Source organism: Odocoileus virginianus, chromosome 5 (genome assembly GCF_023699985.2).
Source record: "Odocoileus virginianus isolate 20LAN1187 ecotype Illinois chromosome 5, Ovbor_1.2, whole genome shotgun sequence".
Taxonomy (NCBI): Eukaryota; Metazoa; Chordata; class Mammalia; order Artiodactyla; family Cervidae; genus Odocoileus; species Odocoileus virginianus.
In genome coordinates this window covers 1022218-1043804 of record NC_069678.1, presented here as the reverse complement: position 1 = coordinate 1043804, position 21587 = coordinate 1022218, and the positions used below count along the sequence as shown (strand labels likewise).

The window sequence follows — 21587 nt, the reverse complement described above, 5'->3', positions numbered from 1 at the left end:
TAAGAATGTCAAAGAGAGGCAAAAACCTGTATCAGTTGCCGATTATGCAGACATGAAATGGTAAACCATTGTAAATTCCAGTGTCTTTTTTTATTTAATAGGGAAAATTGATTTACGTTGATGCTCAGAGGACTCAACTACAAGTGTTTTATGTACTCAGACTGGCCATCATCCTTTGCTTAAGAGCTGCATTGTTTAAAGCCCACCTCCAGACCAAGTCTGTTTCTTGCCTTTCTTATCTTCACACTGTAGCCAGACATCTGTTGCCTCAACTTGTAGCCTTCTGTTCATCCAGTAAGTTAGGGATGTTTGCTTGCCTCTCCCACAGGCTTTCTCTCATAGGTGTGACCTCCTACCCAATGGAAAGTCTGATTAATCTACCTCTCCTAGTTAGTATGAAGTCACTAGTCCATTTGGACCAGTTTTGCCCTCATACTGTCTTGTGGACAGCCAGGGCCTGGGGAGCATTTCACTGTCCCATTCTGGACTTCCTTTCCACTCATCTCCTGGAGGGGAGTCAAGATGTTCAAGGTATAGCACCCTCATTTCTTGTGGCACTTAAGGCCCTTCTGAACATACCTTGAAGGGTCACCAGGCTGGTGAACAGCATCATCCAGACTGTTCTCTCAGGAAACCTGAGCTGAGAACACATTTACTGTGGCCAAACTCAGGGTGTCCTCTGTGTTTCAGTACCATTACTGCAGTTCAGAAGAGAATCAGTGGATCAGGAGAAAGTTTTGAAAATTAATACCTCCTTTTGCATAATCTCAGGACATCTTTTTCATGATCTCCAAGGATACCTCTCAGTATAATTAGTTGCCCACATAAGTATTTTTTAACGTTTGTGGGTGGTGATGATGACGTATTTAAGCAACAGTACATAAATATAGAATCTATGTGTGTCACAGTGGGGATGCAAATCGGCCTACCTTGAAGGAACTCTAAAGGCCAGAGAGACAGCTAAAATAGCTTAGTTACCTTAGATTTGAGTGTCCCCAAATCTCATTTGAAAACCATGTTCTGGAGTGAGTCAAGCAGTTTAGTCTAAGTTAAAATCTTGGATTTTTTAATAGGTCTGGATTTTTATTTACCACTCTTTACTAGCTGAGTGAACTTAACACAGATTACCTTTGAGTTTGATCTGTCACATGACAAGAATACTGCCTACCTCAAAAGGCCATGAAAATTAAATGAAATAATATATCAGCACAATGCCTGGCACACAGTAAACACTCAGTACATGGTAGACATTGTTTATTGGTATTATCTGTTACCTCTTTGGCCTTATTTCACCTTCCAAAAAGAACCTTATTTCCACATTTGGTGAGCATCCATATTTACTGACTGTAGTACTTAAGTATGCTGAGGATGAGAAAGACTCTATCTTAAGGAGAACCATCACAAGTATTAATAGAGATACTTAAGGAGTAGTGAAGTGAAGTGAAGTGAAGTCACTCAGTTGTGTCCAACTCTTTGCAACCTCGTGGACAGTAGCCTACCAGGCTCCTTCATCCATGGGATTCTCCAGGCAAGAATACTGGAGTGGGTTGCCATTTCCTGCTCCAGGGGATCTTCCCAACCCAGAGGTGGAACCCAGGTCTCCCACATTGCAGGCAGACGCTTTAACCTCTGAGCCGTATACTCCCATTCTATTCTCCAAGGCTTAGCACTGTGCCTGGAATATGCAATCAGTCTGTTCAGATGAATAAAAGGGGAGTTTCCATTAGAGAGATTAACCAGAACAGTATTCACTTAAGTAGTAGAATGAAATTTCTTAGAGCACCTCCAGGGCCAGGCTAAACTAATTCACTGCTGCATGACAGTGAAAAGCCATCAAAACTCTGAATGGTGTGTAGTTTGTACAGATTTACATTTTAGATGTCTGGTGGCAGTATGGATTAGAGGTAGAGATCGTATTTAGAGATGATGGACTATTTATTAGGCAGTAGCTCAGTGCCAGGCCCTGAGGTAGGTGTGGGAGGTTAAATATTGAAAAAGACATGGGCAGATTTGAGATCTGAGGTTTACCACTTAGGAGACTATACTAACTGTGAGATGTTGAAGACCTGGAAAACACCTTTGGAAAGAAAGAAATGAATGTGGGAAAGAACTAGTACTTACTGACCAGATAGGGGAAGAGAAAAAGGAGGAACCAAGGATGTGACTGTGAATCATGGACAAAAATATGGTCTCAGAGATAGGATTTTGAGTGAGGAAATGGGAGGGCATTCAAGAACAAGGAGTCTAGCTGTCAGGATAGATTTTTTAAATTGAAACTTAGGAAAGAGGTTAGAGTTGATTTGTGGGTCAGTTGCAGGGTGTTGCAGGTTTAAATCATGAGGGTGGATGAGAAATTGGGAGAGAGAGTAGAAAGGACTGAAGGAGTGGGGAGTGAGTCTTGAATGAATTTTCATGTTTGAGAGGCGGGAGGAGGAAACAGGCAGAGGAAAGAAAAGAACAGCCAGAGAGGTAGAAAAACCAGAAAATAGTCACAGAAGCCAGTAGAGATGAAAGTTTGATAAGGGAGAGAATGGAAGTGCTGAATGTTAAGCTGGTTAGGTCAGATGGGAAGACACCAGAAAGCTAGGAGGAAAACAAATTCCCTTAGGCTGAAGTAGAAAATTTGGATTGACTAGTAACTGTAGGTGGTGATGAAAATATTTGTTAAAAGGCTCTGGGATAGGTTTTTATTTGGGGTGAAGTGTTAGTCAACCAGTCATGTCTGACTCTTTGTGACCCCATGGACTGTAGCCCACCAGGCTCCTCTGTCCATGGACTTCTCCAGGCAAGGATACTAAAGTGGGTTGCCATTCCCTTCTCCAGGGGATCTTTCCAGGAATCAAACCCAGGTCTCCTGCATTGTAGGTAGATTCTGTTTGGGGGTGGGTAGGTGTTTGAGTAAACTCCGGGAGTTGGTGATGGACAGGGAGGCCTGGCGTGCTGCGATTCATGGGGTCACAAAGAGTTGGACACGGCTGAGCGACTAAACTGAACTGAAGTGTAATTTAGATCTATTTTTCTTAAAGTCAAAAAGATAGTATATGAAAGTTCATAAAAAATAATAGTGTGCTTTTATCCCCAGAGACAACCACTTGATAGTTTTTTTTTTTTTTTTTTTTTCATTTATTTTTATTAGTTGGAGGCTAATTACTTTACAATATTGTAGTGGTTTTTGCCATACTTTGACATGAATCAGCCATGGATTTACATGTGTTCCCCATCCTGAACCCCCCTCCCACCTCCCTCCCCATCCCATCCCTCTGGGTCATCCCAGTGCACCAGCCCTGACACTTGTCTTATGCATCCAACCTGGACTGGCGATCTGTTTCACACTTGATAATAGACATGTTTCAATGCTATTCTCTCAGATCATCCCACCCTCGCCTTCTCCTATAGAGTCCAAAAGTCTGTTCTATACGTTTTGTGTGTCTTTTTCTGTCTTGCATATAGGGTTATCATTACCATCTTTCTAAATTCCATATATATGTGTTAGTATACTGTATTGGTGTTTATCTTTCTGGCTTACTTCACTCTCTATAATGGGCTCCAGTTTCATCCATCTCATTAGAACTGATTCAGATGTATTCTTTTTAATGGCTGAATAATATTCCATGGTGTATATGTACCACAGCTTTCTTATCTATTCGTCTGCCAAGGGACATCTAGGTTGCTTCCGTATCCTGGCTATTATAAACAGTGCTGCGATGAACATTGGGGTACACGTGTCTCTTTCAGTTCTGGTTCCCTTGGTGTGTATGCCCAGGAGTGGGATTGCTGGGTCATATGACAGTTCTATTTTCAGTTTTTTAATGAATCTCCACACTGTTCTCCATAGTGGCTGTACTAGTTTGCATTCCCACCAACAATGTAAGAGGGTTCCCTTTGCTCCACACCCTCTCCAGCATTTATTGCTTGTAGACTTTTGGATAGCAGCCATTCTGACTGGTGTGTAATGGCACCTCATTGTGGTTTTGATTTGCATTTCTTGGATAATGAGTGATGTTGAGCATCTTTTCATGTGTTCGTTAGCCATCTGTATGTCTTCTTTGGAGAAATGTCTGTTTAGATCTTTGGCCCATTTTTTGATTGGGTCATTTATTTTTCTGGAATTGAGCTGCAGGGGTTGCCTGTATATTTTTGAGATTGATCCTTTGTCTTTTGCTTCATTTGCTATTCTTTTCTCCCATTCTGAAGGCTGTCTTTTCACCTTGCTTATAGTTTCCTTTGTTGTGCAAAAGCTTTTAAGTTTCATTAGGTCCCATTTGTTTATTTTTGCTTTTATTTCCAATATTCTGGGAGGTGGGTCATAGAGGATCTAGCTGTGATTTATATCGGAGAGTGTTTTGCCTATGTTCTCCTCTAGGAGTTTTATAGTTTCTGGTCTTACATTTAGATCTTTAATCCATTTTGAGTTTGTTTTTGTGTATGGTGTTAGAAAGTGTTCTAGTTTCATTCTTTTACAAGTGGTTGACCAGTTTTCCCAGCACCACTTGTTAAAGAGGTTGTCTTTTTTCCATTGTATATTCTTGCCTCCTTTGTTGAAGATAAGGTGTCCATAGGTACGTGGATTTACCTCTGGGCTTTCTATTTTGTTCCATTGATTCTATATTTCTGTCTTTGTGCCAGTACTATACTGTCTTGATGACTGTGGCTTTGTAGTAGAGCCTGAAGTCAGGCAGGTTGATTCCTCCAGTTCCATTCTTCTTTCTCAAGATTGCTTTGGCTATTCGAGGTTTTTTGTATTTCCACACAAATTGTGAAATTATTTGTTCTAGTTCTGTGAAAAATACTGTTGGTAGCTTGATAGGGATTGCATTGAATCTATAGATTGCTTTGGGTAGTATAGCCATTTTGACAATATTGATTCTTCCAATCCATGAACACGGTATATTTCTCCATCTGTTTGTGTCCTCTTTGATTTCTTTCATCAGTGTTTTATAGTTTTCTGTATATAGGTCTTTTGTTTCTTTAGGTAGATATACTCCTAAGTATTTTATTCTTTTTGTTGCAGTGGTGAATGGTATTGTTTCCTTAATTTCTCTTTCTGTTTTCTCATTGTTAGTGTATAGGAATGCAAGGGATTTCTGTGTGTTAATTTTATATCCTGCAACTTTACTATATTATTGTTTACTATATCATTGATTAGCTCTAGTAATTTTCTGGTAGAGTCTTTAGGGTTTTCTATGTAGAGGATCATGTCATCTGCAAACAGTGAGAGTTTTACTTCTTCTTTTCCTATCTGGTTTCCTTTTATTTCTTTTCCTGCTCTGATTGCTGTGGCCAACACTTCCAAAACTATGTTGAATAGTAGTGGTGAGAGTGGGCACCTTTGTCTTGTTCCTGACTTTAGGGGAAATGCTTTCAGTTTTCACCATTGAGGATAATGTTTGCTGTGGGTTTGTCATATATATAGCTTTTATTATGTTGAGGTATGTTCCTTCTATTCCTGTTTTCTGGAGAGTTTTTATCATAAATGGATGTTGAATTTTGTCAAAGGCTTTTTCTGCATCTATTGAGATAATCATATGGTTTGTATCTTTCAATTTGTTAATGTGGTGTATTACATTGATTGATTTGCAGATGCCGAAGAATCCTTGCATCCCTGGGATAAAGCCCACTTGGTCATGATGTATGATCTTTTTAATATGTTGTTGGATTCTGTTTGCTAGAATTTTGTTAAGGATTTTTGTATCTATGTTCATCAGTGATATTGGCCTGTAGTTTTCTTTTTTTGTGGCATCTTTGTCTGGTTTTGGAATTAGGGTGATGGTGACCTTATAGAATGAATTTGGAAGTTTACCTTCTGCAATTTTCCGGACGAGTTTGAGTACGATAGATGTTAGCTCTTCTCTAAATTTTTGCTAGAATTCAGCTGTGAAGCCATCTGGTCCTGGGCTTTTGTTTGCTGGAAGATTTCTGATTACAGTTTCGAGTTTGTGATGGGTCTGTTAAGATCTTCTATTTCTTCCTGGTTCAGTTTTGGGAAGTTATACTTTTCTAAGAATTTGTCCATTTCTTCCAAGTTTTCCATTTTATTGGCATGTACACTATCAACTCTTTGAGGTGTTTTACCAGATTCCTACACAGAGCCCTAAGACTGCCACTTCTTGATGATAAAGTTTAGACATTGTCTACTGACTTTGTGTTACAGAAAATGAGGGTATAGTTCTCTTAAACCTCTACCCTTCTCTGCATCTTTCAAAAATCATTATATCACAAATTTTATTTTTACATAATTTGAATTCTGTAAATGTTACTTATTACAGAGCCAAATTGTGAGCTATAATTGTGCTTCCTTTTGTGAAATTTCGTGTTTTCCCTGGAGATGATGATTATCTTAAACAGGCAGAGTTTTCTATATCCATATCTTTATCAGATCTCTCATTGACCTTCAGAAAGATGATGCGTCAATCCCATTTCACCCCTTAGAGATCTTTCTGAGCCCTCTATCATTTGCTTTCTTCACAACTAATTACTCGTTTGGGTCCTTTTTCCTTCTAGAATTTCTTTATCCCCTTCCCCATATTAGTTTTCTCATTTTCTGGATCCCATTTTATCCGCTGTACTGATTCACCTTCTTGGTTTACTGAAGCACCTTTTTTTTTTGAGTCATTGTGTGTCAAACTGAGTATTCTTTCCTCATGTTTAACTGGTAGTTTGGTTGGGTATAGAATTCTAGCTGGAACATAATTTACAGTTTTGAAGACTTGCTCTCTTGTCTGGGAATAGGAGGAAGTCATATATAAAGTTTAAGTTGGAGTGCCCATATTTAGGCTGTGCTAAAGCCTGGTGACTCTGTGGTAAAGAATCTGCCTGCAGTGCAAAAGATGGTAGTTCCATCCCTGGGTTGGGAAGATCCCCTGGAGGAGGGCCTGGCAACCCACTCCAGTATTCTTGTTGGGAAAAATCTATGAACAGAGGAGCCTGGCTGGCTATGATCCATGGGGTCGTGAAGAGTAGGACATGACTGAAAGGACTGTGCACATGCACACAAAGTAGTAACAAAGCAGGGGAACATACACGCAGGAAACGTGCAGAGATGAGAGGGCTTGCCACCCCGAAGAGATTAAGACAGTAGCTCGGGCTCTGTTGGTTTTCTGGTTGCTGATTCCAGAACTCATGAGGGCTTGCTGTACTTACTGTTATTCCCTGCCCCCCAAATCTGTGACAATTTGAGTGGGTTTCTATTTCTTTTTTTTAATAGATTTTTTTTTCTGATGAACATTCTTAAGATTTATTCTTTAAAAAAAAAAAACCAAAAATTTTTGGTTGTGCTGGGTCTTTGTTGCTGCATGTGGGCTTTCCCTAGCTGTGGTGACCAGGGCTACTCTTTTTTTTTTGGGGGGGGGGGGGGCTACTCTTGATTGTGGTGCACAGGCTTCTCATTGTGGCTTCTTGTTGCAAAGCACAGGCTCTAGGCACACCAGCTTCAGTGGTTGCAGCACACAGGCTCAGTAGTTGCAGCTTGCAGGCTCTAGATTGTGGGCTCAGTAGTTGATGCACATGGACTTAGTTGCTCTGCAGCATGTAGGATCTGCCTGGACCAAGGATCAAACCCATGTCCCCTGCATTGGCAGCTGGATTCCTAGCCACTGTGCCAATAGGTAAGTCCAGGTTTCTATTTCTTATGACTAAATGCTCTTCAAGACACCTATCCACTTATAAATTAAAGACCAAATGAGATACCTTTGTATCCATGCTTTGAGGAAAGGCAGCATTTGCCAATGGGAGTGATGGCAAAGGATTTAAGTAATGGGAAGGACTCTTTTTCCAAGGTTATTGCCTTGGAAATAACCAGGGCCAGATTTCAGGATCTGAAATAACTACTACTGTCTCTAACTGTGGACCCTGCTCACTGTTCCACCTGGTGGCATTGGGATGACATCAGAAGCTTAGCTATGACTCACATAGACAAAAATGGCCCTGAAGGTGGATATCCAGCTTGCGGCTTCTGGCACAACATTGGTAGGTCTCACTGTCCAATGGAATGGCTTGGTTTATGGTGAACACCAACTGAGATGATACTTCACTAATACCATCTCTCCCAGGATCCTATTTAAGTCTCAGTTGCTTCAAGCTTGTCTCGGGAACAATCTCAAAACTTGTCCTTGCACAAAAAACACTATTCCCACCTCAGTCTCTTCTTTCTTAAGCCTTACAGTTGCTTTCCCTCCTGGGAAGTTGAGCTGAGGGTGTGCATTCATTCTGGAATAGGAAGGAAAGTGTTAGCCGTGAAAGACAGGTATATACATGGTTAACTAAATCCACTCACATAAAAATGTTGAGGCAGAGATGGGGCTGCTCCCTAGACACTGAATAGAAGAGTAACTCTCTCTGTTAGAAGAGTAACCTACAGACTATACCTGTATCTGAGGTAGGTCTGCAATCCCAGTTCTTCATTCTGAAGTGGTTTATATTTTATTTCTATTCTTCAACTTGAACTTCTATAGGTCCTTTAACTATTAAAAAGTTCTTTTGTATATATTTATGGTATAGGCCTAGAGACAGGTATTAGTTTTCCCATTTTACAGATAAACTGAGGCACAGAGTAGTTAAATGGTTGCTAAAGTTGACAAATACTGGAGTATCTGGATATCAAATCTGGATTTTATAAATTTATAGTATATAAGAGCCTAAGGGCCAGATTACCAGGTTTTTTGCAACATATAGCAGAGGCAGATGTCTGATGGGAAGGGCAATAGTATTAGTTCTTAAAAAAAAAGAAAAATAAACTGTATTTTTCACCCTTTCATTAGTGTCATGAAAAATGGGTCCTTTTCTTCCCCACCAGAAAAAAAAAAAAAAAAAAAAAATCATGGGTCCCATCCCTCATGAACTCAGGATTCTCCCTGATGACTGTCTCTGCTCTGGGGATCTTTGGATGGGCTCTGATCACCATGAAGCTAGATGTCCACAATTGCCAGAAGAATGGGTAGGGCACAGCAGCCTCTCCATCAGCATGTTGCATGTTGTCAGCAGCCCCAGTAATAGCAGATGTTGGCTCTGCTGGTGTCCTTGGCCTCGGTTTTCCTGAAAGCACAAGGAGATCTCCTACACTAGGCCTGACAGAGATCCAAGACCATCTCCCTGCTTCCAGCAGCAACCTCACTTAGTTAGTCTGATGTAGGTTTCCTAAACCCTACCTTGTACATGCATTATTTTGCTAACGATGAATCTGTAGAAATGGCATTGCTGGTCAAAGGGTATATGCGTTTGCAATTTTGGGAAAGTTGCCATATTGTCCTCCACAGAGGTTGCACCAGCATACCTTTCCACCAGCAACATATGAAATGCTTCCTCATACCCATGCCAACAACATGATGATAATTTGAGAAGTGAGAAATGGTCTTCATACAGTTCTAATTTACAGTTATCTTATCATGACCTATGTTAAACACATTTTATATGTTCAAGAGACATTTGTTTGTCCCTTTCTGTGAAATTGCTCATCTCCTATAGGGTTGATGTCCTTGGTCCATCCATGTTGCTGTAAATGGCGTTATTTCATCCTTTTTAATGCCTAAATAATACTCCATTGTGTATACAAATGACATCTTCTTTATCCATTCCTCTGTCGATGGACATCTATGTTGCTTCCAGTGACACTGATTTTATTTCATCCAAGAGCATGATATTCCTTACCATTTTTAAAAGTCTTGTGTTTTAAAATAAAGGTCTTGTCCATTTCTTAAGTTTATTTCTTAGTATTTTATATTTTATGTCACTATTGAAAATGTTATGTTTTTCCTATTGTATCCTTTATGTTTGTCATTTTAATTTTGTTATCATTCATTATACCTTTTATCTCTTCAGTGTTTTTCACACCTAAAAGACCAATGACGATTATATATTAATTTCATACCCAGTTACTGTCTCTTACTCAATTCTATAATTGTTTTTAATAATTTTTCAGTTGATTCTCTTGGATTTTCTAGTCATATAATCATCTTATGTGTAAACAGTGATAATTGCTTCATTTTCTGTTTTTATATTTCTGATTTCTTTTTCCTATCTAATTGTGTTGGCTAATATCTTCAGAAGATATTAAATAATAGTGGTGATAATGAGTCCTGTCTTTTTCCTTAGTTTAATGGGGGATTCTTCAATTGTTTCCTTATTAAGCATTGTGCTAGCTATTTTATTATGTTAAGGAATATATGTTTATTTCTATTTTATTGAATTTTTAAGATATCAAGAATAAATATTGAATACTTTATTAATTGCCTTTAACCATCAAAAAAAAAGTTCATTTGTACCATTTTTATTTTTAGATTCCACATACAAGTGATATCATATGGTATTTGTCCTTCTCTGTGTTGACTTAAAAAAATACACAATTGTGAGAGTTATGAGTTTACTTTATTTGGGGCAAAATGCGGACTGCAACCCAGGAAATTGCACCTCAGATAGCTCTTTGAGAACTACTCTATAAAGAGGCAGGGGGGAAGAGGCAGGGAAAATAAGTTATTTTGGTGAAGAGAATACATGCAATCAAGCACATGTTTTTCTGGAAGATTTCTGCTTGTCTCCTGAAGGTTTCTGCTAGTCATGAAGAATAGCTGTCACCATGAAGGATTTTAGTGCATTCCTAGATCTGAGAAGATACAAGAGTTGGACTCATAAAATCGACTCCTGAAAATATCTTACTATCTGTTAAATAGTTAGGAAGACCAGTTTTTCCTTGAGTCTACAGTGTCTCGTTTCTGTTCTCCCTGAACCCTTTTCAGGGGGTGTTGAAAATCAGCAGCTATAGCAGCACATGATTTAATCCTTGTAGAGGTAGATGGCAAGTACCAATTTGTGGTTGACATCTGTCTGACTTACTTCATTCAGTATGACAATCTCCAGATTCATCTGCACTGCTGCAAATGGCATTGTTTTTTTAAAATTACTGTAATATTTCATTGTAAATATGTACCACATCTTCTATCCACTCCTCTGTCAGTGGACATTTAAGTTGCTTCCATGTCTTGGCTTTTGCAAATAGTGCTGCCGTGAACATTGAGTTGCATGTGTCTTTTTGAAGTATGTTTTTCTGCAGATATATGCCTGGGAGTGGGATTACTGGATCATATGGTAGTTCAGTATTTCATGTTTTAAGGACTTTTCATACTGTTGTCCATAGCAATTGTACCAATTTATATTCCCACCAACAGTGTAGGAGGGTTCCCTTTACTCCACACCCTCTCCAGCACTTATTTTTGTAGATTTTTTCATGATGACCATTCTGACTGGTGTGGGTGATACCTCATTGTGATTTTGATTTGCATTTCTCTACTAATTAGTAACATTGAGCATCTTTTCATGTGCTTTTTGGCCATCTGTATGTCTTCCTTGGAGAAATGTCTATTTAGATTTTCCATCCATTTTTTGATTGGGTGTTTTGTTTGTTTTTTATATTGAGCTATGGCATCTGGTCCCATCACCTCATGGGAAATGGATGGGGAGACAGTGGAAGCAGTGTCAGACTTTATTTTTGGGGGGCTCCAAAATCACTGCAGATGGTGACTGCAGCCATGAAACTGAAAGACGCTTACTCCTTGGAAGGAAAGTTATGACCAACCTAGATAGCATATTAAAAAGCAGAGACATTACTTTGCCAACAAAGGTCCGTCTAGTCAAGGCTTTGGTTTTTCCAGTGGTCATGTATGGATGTGAAAGTGGGACTGTAAAGAAGAGCGCCGAAGAATTGATGCTTTTGAACTGTGGTGTTGGAGAAGACTCTTGAGCGTCCCTTGGACTGCAGGGAGATCCAACCAGTCCATCCTAAAGGAGATAAGTCCTGAGTGTTCATTGGAAGGACTGATGCTGAAGCTGAAACTTCAATACTTTGGCCACCTCATGCAAAGAGTTGACTCATTGGAAAAGACCCTGATGCTGGGAGGGATTGGGGGCAGGAGGAGAAGGGGACGACAGAGGATGAGGTGGCTGGACAGCATCACCGACTCGATGGACATGAGTTTGAGTAGACTCCGGGAGTTGGTGATGGACAGGGAGGCCTGGCGTGCTGCAATTCATGGGGTCACAGAGTCGGACACAACCGAACGACTGAACTGAACTGAACTGATGTGAGTTGTTTGTATATTTTGGAGATGAATCCCTTGTCAGTCACATCATTTGCAAATATTTTCTTTCATTCTATACATTGTCTTTTCATGTTGTTTATGGTTTCCTGATTTCAACTCTTGATGACTGTTTGCTTGTCTTGTCTGAGGTCCTCCCCTGAACTTTATTTCCTCATTTGTAAGTGAGGAGGCTGCCTACTTTTAAATATTGAAAAAACAAACACACAGATTTGAACCTGACTTTCTCCCCAATTGAAAGATTTCAGTGACTCCATGTGGTGGGTATTTGTCATTCTTGTGGCTACTCAATAGTATCTTTTGATGGAACCAGCTGCTCCTCCTTTCTCCCTCATTATCTCCCTGTGAGAGTGTTGGTAGAAGGCAGAACCCTGATTTCCTTCCAGGAGCCCAAAAGACCAGATACACCTTTTCCCCACCCTCTGAAAGATGGAATTGGACTAATAGGATGTTCCCATCAGGTCTTTGGCTCTTGAGGGTATGCTGAAAAAATGAGGTGACAGTGAAATAATACTCACTGGTGAGATTTCTTCCAAGTCTAGTACCTGCTCAGTGTCCTACCCTTATCATGATGTTGTAGCCGAGTTCAGTTTAGTTCAGTCACTCAGTCATGTCTGACTCTTGGCAACCCCATGGACTGCAGCACACCAGGCCTCCCTGTCCATCACCAACTTCTGGAGTTTACCCAAACTCATGTCCATTGAGTCCATGATGCCATCCAACCATCCCATCCTCTGTCGTCCCCTTCAATACCCCGAAGCTATTTTACAGCTGCATATTTCTGTCCATAATGTTTACTTCTCCAGAGATATTTTCATTTCTTTCTTTGCCTGTAAACTCTTAATTATCCTTCAAATTTCAGACCATGTCCCTATGGGGGTGGGGAACACAATAAAATAAACTAGTTGAATAAAAGGAAAAAGTAAAAATTAGGAATAAAAAATAATCATAAATATCAAAGGAATTAAAAATTATAAAGGGTATTTTTCTAGCATTGTATGCTGACAAGTTAGAAAAACAGAAATAAATTTCTATAAAATACAAATAACCAAAACTGAGTCAAAAAGAAAGAAAAAACCTAAAAGGCCAAATAACCATAGGAAAAATTGAGAGTATTATTTGGTACTATCTTTTCAGAAAGCACGACTTTGGATTCTGATGCTATTCAAATTGGCAGCATAGAAGAAGGAAGAAATCTGATTTCTTTTTACTAATACCTTCCTTGGTGGCTTAGACAGTAAAGAATCCACCTGTAATGCAGGAGACCTGGGTTTGATTCCTGGGTGGTGAATATCCCCTGGAGAAGGAAATGGCAACCCATTCCAGTATTCTTGCCTGGAGGATTCCATGGATAGAGGAGCCTTGCAGGCTACAATCCATGGTATTGCAGAGAGCTGGACACAACTGAGTGACTAACACTTCACTTTTCACTTTCTAATCCTAAAAGAAAACATATAAAGGTCTACAGACCAATCTCACTTATTCATGTGAAATTACTAAATATTCACCTGGAAATACAAAAGAAAAAAATAACAAACCAATTCAGCAGGATGTTAACAATGTAATGTTGTCAGTCATTCACTTATGACTCTTTGGGACCCTGTGGACTATAGTCTACCAGGCTCCTCTGTCCATAGAATTCTCCAGGCAAGAATACTGGAGTGGGTAGTCATTCGCTTCTGGAGAGGATCTTCCTGAACCCAGGGATCAAAGCTGGGCCTGCCTTGCAGGTGGATTCTTTACTACTGAGCCACCAAGAAAGCCTGTTGGGTCTCATTACCAAGCATTATCTGATTGGAAAAGAAAGATAAAAAGGACTGCAGTGATTCCACCAAAGGATGTGGTTAAGTCCAGCAGCTTGTGTCCAACTCTTGATTCCAAAATTTACTTGTGTGACAAGTTTCTTAGGCTCCTGGGACAGGCACTACACTAAGTCTTTAATAAATGAATATCTTTGACAAACCTGAACACCTATGATGTGTCAGGCAACATAGGACACAGAAAGAACTAAAATACAAGGACAAACTATTTTAGTGGTTAAATGCAGCCTGTAGAATTAGGATAGGTTTGTGATCTAGCTTGGACAATTATTAGCTGTATAATGTTGGGCAGGTTTTTAAACCTTTCTGAAAATCAGTTTATTTATCTATAAGATGGTGATAATAATATTCTCTTCCCAGATTTGTTGTGTGAGTTAAACAAAGCAACCTGTGTAAACCATATATTATAGCACCTGGCATAGAGTAAGGGCTCAAAAAATGCTAACCATGATTATGTTTTTAATGGTTCCTCACATTTGAGACAATTTACAGTGTCTCAGGCACATACACATACATGACTGTGTTTAGTTCTTTTTTGTTAACTTTACATTTAAAGAATTTTAAAAGTTTTGGCTGTGCTGGGTCTTCGTTGCTTCATGTGGGCTTTCTCTAGTTGTGATGTGTGGGCTTCTCCTTCTGGTGGCTTCTCTTGTTGCTGAGCACCGGCTCTAGGGTGTACAGACTTTGGTAGTTGTAGTGAAGGGGCTTAGTTGCTCTGCAGCCTGTGGAATCTTCTTGAACCAGGAGTTGAACCCATGCCCCATGCATTGGCAGGTGGATTCTTAGCCTCTTAGACCACCAGGGAAGACCTGTGTTTGGTTCTTATCAAACACTGAGGTATTATGGTTATTTAAAAATTTGTCATTTGAGCTAAAGTGCATGGAGGCTTAGAGAGGCACTGTGACCACTTTAAAATCACAGCTTCTAAGTAGGGGAGCAAGGATTCTAACTCCTAAGTTATGAGGTCTTTCTCTTGGAATTTTCTTTGCTTCTTTTCTCCCACCCATCCAGCCATTCAGGAACAGCTGCAACACAAGGGACTGATAACAATAATAAGGTTGTAAAGTGTATCGAGGAATAGGGATGGAGAAATTCTAGATGAGGGATCTGGAAAGGCTTCAAGGTGACAGTGGAATTAGGCCTTGATAGATGTTTGCTGGTGCCTTATGGGTGGTGAGTAGACTGGGGGAGATTTGACTTCCAGACCTGGCTCTGCATTCGGCTTTCCTCATGACTCAGTGGTAGAGAACCTGCCTGCCAATGCAGGAGACACAGGTTCGATCCCTGGGTTGGGAAGATCCCCTGGAGAAGAAAATGGCAACCTGCTGCAGTATTCTTGCCTGTGACAGGGAGAATACTGTCCCCTCCCCTCCCACGGACAGGGGAGCCTGGGAGGCTACCCTCCATGAGGTTGCAAAAGAGTCCGACAGGACTTAATGAATAAACAACCTGGCTTTGCACTAGCTAGCTGCGAGATATGAGGTCATATCCCTTTTCCAGGCACGTTCCCTAAGGGACTGGTGCAGCGGGACAGGAGGGGGCAGTGCAGGGAATGCTTCCAAGAAGAGAGCGGCAGACAAGTCTGGCAGGCTTGCCGGAGGTGATACAAGAGTCGCCGGGCTTCGTGGTGCCTAGGGCCGAGCTGGAGCAGAGCGTGTAAGTCTGTCATGGGCTGTTATGGAGGGCTGTGGGTAGGCGGGGTCCACGGGACAAGGATGCTCTTGGAATAAGTCACCTTGGTGCTTGTGAGCATCCTCGTGTGATGCAGGCAGAGCCCTGCTGGTTCTGCACTCTGACCACTAGAGGGCGCTGCCTTCTTGGAGCCTTCCTGAGCCCAGGCTTTGGCCCCTTGAGCCGGGCGCGGGGTGGAGCTTGCGGGTTCACCCAGGAAAACCTAAACTAGAAGCAGAGGTCTAGGGTAGGGATATGCAATTACGGGCCTGATGGGTCCTGGGGTTACAGCCTGTACTAGAGTTGCAGCTGGCACTAAATAGCAGGAAAAGTGGTGGGGCGGGAAGTTTGGGGACATTCTGGGTCCACCACATGTGTGGGGACAAGTCTTATCTCCCTCATAGAGCAGAACGGGCAAATACATGGATGCTGACTAGGCTGGCACCAACTGGCACCCTCACATTTTGGCCTTTTCCCGGGGTTTCCTGAACTCCCTTGGCTGCCTAGAGCCTGTGGACTCTCCATATGGAGTGACCTCAGCCGCAGCCAGAGGGCATGGACTCCTTTCCCTGACCTTTTCAAATGGGAGACGCCTGAGTCCTGGTTTCAGATGCAAGCTTCCTGTGATGGAAGGCACGTTCCTAAATCAGGCTCACATTCCTCTTGTGTTTCAAGCTGCATCATGGGCATGTGATGCTTAAATGGCACGTGAAGCTGTACCCGAGGTTTTCTGGGACATGTGGACTGTTACTGGTGGGGACAAGATTGTAAGGAAGAGACTCCATTCTCTCCTCTCCCAAAGCCCAGACCTAGCCTCTCAGAGGAGCTGGAAGGTTAGCAATACACACAAACACCTCTGTTTGCAGATCTCCCACAACATTGAAAAAAATGCTTGAGACTCAGAGACAGGATTTCATCAGTCACCACAACTTCCTTAGGGTAGAGGCAGGGTTGTCAGTCAGCCAAAGTTCAGTCAGGAGACTCTTGGATCACTTGTCTGCTTTCTCAGGCCTCCTACTCTGACCCCTCTCAACACACTAGAGCAGGGCTTCTCGACCTTAACATAAATGCGTTATCAACACTTCTGTTGTCTGGTGAAGCCTGTGGATCTTCTTCACAAAATAACATTTAAAAATTCATAAAATATATAGAATAACAAAGGAAACAAATTATATAAAAACAGTTGTCCAAACATTAGAAGAATGTGTGATAGAGTGATGTATGGGTTTCTTTAGAAGTAGCATCAGTCTAAATAAACAATTGTAATTTCACAGAAGTGATGAGCATGTATGACATATTAAAAAATCTACAACAACTCTAAAGAGATTTGTAAATAACTGTAATTTCTATTGATGGCGAATTCTAATGTGGTTTGTTGCCTACATTCATAATGAAAGCAAATGCTAACTTTTAACTAGAGACTGGTGAAGATAAAGATGTAACATTTCTTCCTAATTCACGATCTCATGAGTGAATCCAAGCACTCCCCAGTTAAAAGGTCCTGCAGGACTGGCTCCTTATTTTGTCTGTGGGGAAACTGAGGCAACCAGGTCTCCTGATTCCTAGGTGAAGGGTCTTCCCACTAAAGTGCATAACTCTGCAACCTGGGGAGAACTATCTCCAAACCAATATCTTCACCCCGGAATTTCCAGGTTTACTCTGCCAGAAACATGCCAGTGGCCAAAGCCTCCCTTGTTTGCATCACCCCCAGAGCCTACATCTGGGATGTGAGCTCCCCTCAAGGCACCTCACAGGGCCAGCTCTAAGCTCCATGGAGCCTAGTGTCTTTTCCCAGGCTAGGCTTGGGATCCAGAGGAGAATTGATTCAAGCCTTGGTAACTTTCCTCTGCTAACTATCTCCTTTTTATTGATAAGAATGACCCTTTTTCATTCATTCCTCAAGACTGAACAGAAGAAAGGAGCCTGGAGGACTTAGAACTGCATAAGCAATTTAGACTTTGTCAGGTACAGTTACTTCAAGGAGTTCACCTGGCTCTCCCTCCCATGCACACACAGTGTGGTTCCTTCCCGTTTGAGGAAATTGTCAGGACAGGGTGTACCCCTGAATGCCTCCTGGGGAAGATTGAGCACTAAGGCTTCGTGGGCGTGAGGGTCACTTCTCTTCCCAGGCTCTTGAGGGCAAAGAACATTTCAAGACATGGGGCTTCCCAGGGACCTCACTGGAAGCCTGTCCTTGCCTGACCAGTCCTGTCTACTGTCCCATCCCCGCTCCCAGGCCCCAGGTCCCCAGTGGGCCTCTTAACCTTAGGACAGAAGTTCTTTCCTGCTCTCAGGCTGGGGGCTCTGGTGAAAGCTCTTTGAGCTCTCAACCCTCAACTTACTCTTCATTTTTGTTGAAGCCCCATCCCCCTCTTCTGTCATTGCTGGTGCCCTCATTACTGGTATATATGGTCTTTTAACGCCAGAGAATGAGTTCTTTATTAGCAGTCACGGGTCTTTCTGCTTTTCTCCTCCTCCTCCACTCCCCCTGTGAAATCTTTTCTTCTCTGTCTCCTCTGCCTCCTTCTCTACCACTTTCTCTTTTTCCTCTGTCTTTTGTGTGTGTGTGTGTGTGTGTTAGAAATAGACTAAGGTGCTGAAAAGGCTGAGAAAAAACACTCTATTTTCTTCACCTTGAGGGACAAAGATTTTTCACTTGGTAGTTTACTATAAGGATAAGACTGAAATTAGAATATCTTAATATCTTGAAGATATAAGGACAAAATGTGCCCTCAAGTATAAAGTAAGGTGCCTAGTCTTTTCTTGAGAGAAGACTTGTTTAGGAGAAGGACACTGAGGTCCTGATAAAGACATTGGGATCTGGGGTCAATCTCCTCTGGGAAGGAAGGCCCTTACCAGGTTATTCTTTCTTTTCCCTCAGCTGTGAAGGTGCCAAAAATTGACTCGTGGGTGCATCCTGACCCTGACTAAGTGATGGCATTTTTATGTCTTTATTCTCTATGCTTTTACTTTTTACTTTCCAGGTGGGCCTGTTAATCTATGTGGGCCTACTTCTGACTCCAAAAATCCTGAGTCTGCCGTTTGACTCTCCAGACAACGCCTTCCTGTCCTGGGCTCATTCCTTGGCCACATTCCACAATCAGTCTAATTACTGGGTCTTGCCTCAGATGGTAAAGAAACCACCTGCAATGTGGGACACCTGGGTTCGATCCCTGGGTTGGGAAGATCCCCTGGAGGAGGGCATGGCAACCCACTCCAGTATTCTTGCCTGGAGAATTCCATGGACAGAGGAGCCTGGTGGGCTACAGTCCATAGGATTGCAAAGAGTCCAACATGACTGAGTGACTAAGCACAGCACAGGACAGAGAACAGAGCTGCTTCAGGATGAAGGGGAAGATGGGCCAGGAGTGATGCAGGGAGGCTGGGGGAGCAAGGGTGATGAGGGGTGATGGCAGTCAAATGGTCCTATATGTAGAGGTGAGGGGGTGGGCGACTGACCTTATTTCTTCACTCATGACCCCCTCACCCATTTCTATTCTGTTCTGTTCCTCCTTGGTTGTTGATGGCCGGGGAGACTGCGGCGATTATTCCTAAACTCTAGATTGTGTACTTTGGTAGAGAGAGCCTTGGTCTGAGAACGAGAAACTCTAACCTCTGCAAGACTGGGCCAGGCCCTGTGCCAGAAGGGAGCCAGCATGACAGGAAGTCCCCTGGCTCTGCAGCAAACTCTACCGTGATCACCAACCAGTGCTGGGCTACCCAGGGGCCCTAACTGGGTTGGGGGAAGTTTTTTTAATGACCAGAGTCCCTCTCCACTTGTGTGGACAGGGAATTCCTCTTTTGTGGTACTCTGTGCCCCACCCCCAAATAGTAACAGGACTTCTGGAGTTTGAGGTCCTTTCAATGGACAAGGAAACCATTGTCTGGGCATTGTCAGGTAAGACATACATCAGGAACATCTTGTTATTCCATCGAAGTATTCAGCTTTCAGTATTCTGAATGAGTCAATTTCAGGAGCCTGTGGTATAGAAACCCTTGTTGAGAAGGGGGGTCTTCCATCCCCTTTCCATGTCTCTCACCAGCATCCTGGTCACAAGGCCAGTCCACCACGGCCCACAGGACACCTGACCCTGCTGACATAAACTCTTAAATTGGACCTGGTATCTGGTAACCCGGTATCCTTCTTTGCTGTCCTTACAATAGTGGTCAAATTTGTGACCTCCTGGTTCCCTAAAAAGGAGATTTGTCCATGCTTGTCTCTGTGGGGTACTTAGAAGGTTGGCTCTGAGGGCATTCAGCATTTCTCATCATCCAGGGATTATATAACAAAGATTGTTATGAACACAAAGAGGAGCTGAACATAACAGGGCTGTAGATTCATGAAGGCGGGCCCCCTGAGCCCCAGCAGCATAGATATGCATTCCACTGGTTACTGCGAAAACCTCCAAGTTCTGCAGAGGCCTCAGGGCTAGAGACTGAATCATAGAAGGCTTGTTTCTCACAGTGAGGCGGCATCTGTGCATCTTGTAAATAGTCGCCTAAGTCATTTTCCTAAGGTGCTGCTTCTGATCCCTCCGCACTGAGCATCATTGTATGGTAGGCACTGGGGGGCTGATGTGCCTGAGTGCCGGCGTCCTCTCAGGAGAACACACTCTGCTGAGGCCCCACCTCTGGGAGCCAGAGCCGACCGACTTCTCCAGGTGCTGCAAGTCACCCAGAAGTGAGAGGACACCAGGAAGGAAAGCGGGAAGAGGGACTAACCCGCGCACCAGATACTGCTGGGCACTTTCATGAACGGTGACATTTGAACTGAGCTTTTAAAGAAGAGACGATTTCAAAAGGTAAGTGCTTTTCAGATAGAAGAACAATAGGAATGAACAAGGAGCGGGGACACTTGGGGCTTGTTTGGAAACCAGTGAAGTGGCTGAGGTGGCTAGAACGTAGGTTGCTTGCTGGCTCGAGGGGCAGCCCCGTTGCCCACAGTCTCCCAGATATTTATCTTGTCAGCCTTCACATGTCTGAGGTACCTGAGTCCAATCACACAATTTAAAGGCTGATATACTGTTTCCAAGATATTTCTATAAAGTGCTCCATGTTAAAAGAAAATCTGGTTAGTTGTTAAATCATACTTGTATCTCACTTTTGTAGAACTGTGAGGTCTTAGAGATGGAAGGGATGAACACAGTCATCTAGTCCAGTCCCTGGCAGGGTGTAGAAGCTTTCTTGTCAGTGGTTCTCAAAATTGAGTGTGTATCAGAATCACCTGGATGGTTTGGTAAAATACACATGTCTGGGCCCAGCCATTAAGTTTCTGATTCATTAGGGTTGCAGTGGAGTCCAAGGATCTGGGCTCCTAATAAGTCCCCAGGTGCTGCTGTTGCTGAAATTCTTGACAACTGTGTTATTTAATACTTCTTGAATCCTCAGCTTTTATCTCTAGTTGTGTGTGGCTCATGACCACTCACAGCTCCCACCCACTATTCTTTGTTGAACCCTCCAGTTGTTTGAAAATTCTCCCTTCTGTTGCCTTCAGAACTGCCTTCCTTTTACTTCCACCCAACCATTGCTCCTAATTCTGCTGAAAGTGCCACACAGAACATGTCTGTGGATGGTGGTTGAGTCACAGGCCTGGGCTCATCTCCTTACTCTCCCACTAGGTATGTGAACTTGGGCAGGTCTCTCAGCTTTTCTGAATTTTCCTGATCTGTAGAATGGAAATAATAGGTTTCTAAAATATCTAAATAAGATGTTTAGAGTAAATGATAAAATGTGTATAAAATAATTAGCTTGTTTTTTGGCACATAGTAAGTAGTCAACAAATGTTGAGTTTTAGCATTACCCGGATTTCCTTCTCCATGTGTGTATGCGCTCAGTCTCAGTCATGTCTGACTCTTTGTGACCTGATCGACTGTAGCCCACCAGGCACCTCTGTCCATGGGGATTCTCCAGGCAAGAATACTGGAGTGGATTGCCATTTCCTTCTGCAAGGTATCTTCCTAACCCAGGGATTGAACCCAGGTCTCCCACATTGCAGGTGGATTCTTTACTGTCT

General features: G+C 42.3%; 1 protein-coding gene across 1 annotated transcript; it reads right to left on the bottom strand.

Annotated features, from left to right (window-relative positions):
• Positions 1-128: 128 nt before the first annotated feature.
• On the bottom strand, positions 129-20050 carry CD160 (CD160 molecule). Its single transcript, XM_070467119.1, is given in 6 exon segments — positions 129-621; positions 624-698; positions 7908-8089; positions 8091-8122; positions 8897-9030; positions 19969-20050. Coding segments are annotated over 6 exon segments (600 nt in total). The 3' UTR covers positions 129-526.
• Between the last annotated feature and the right edge of the window lie 1537 nt (positions 20051-21587).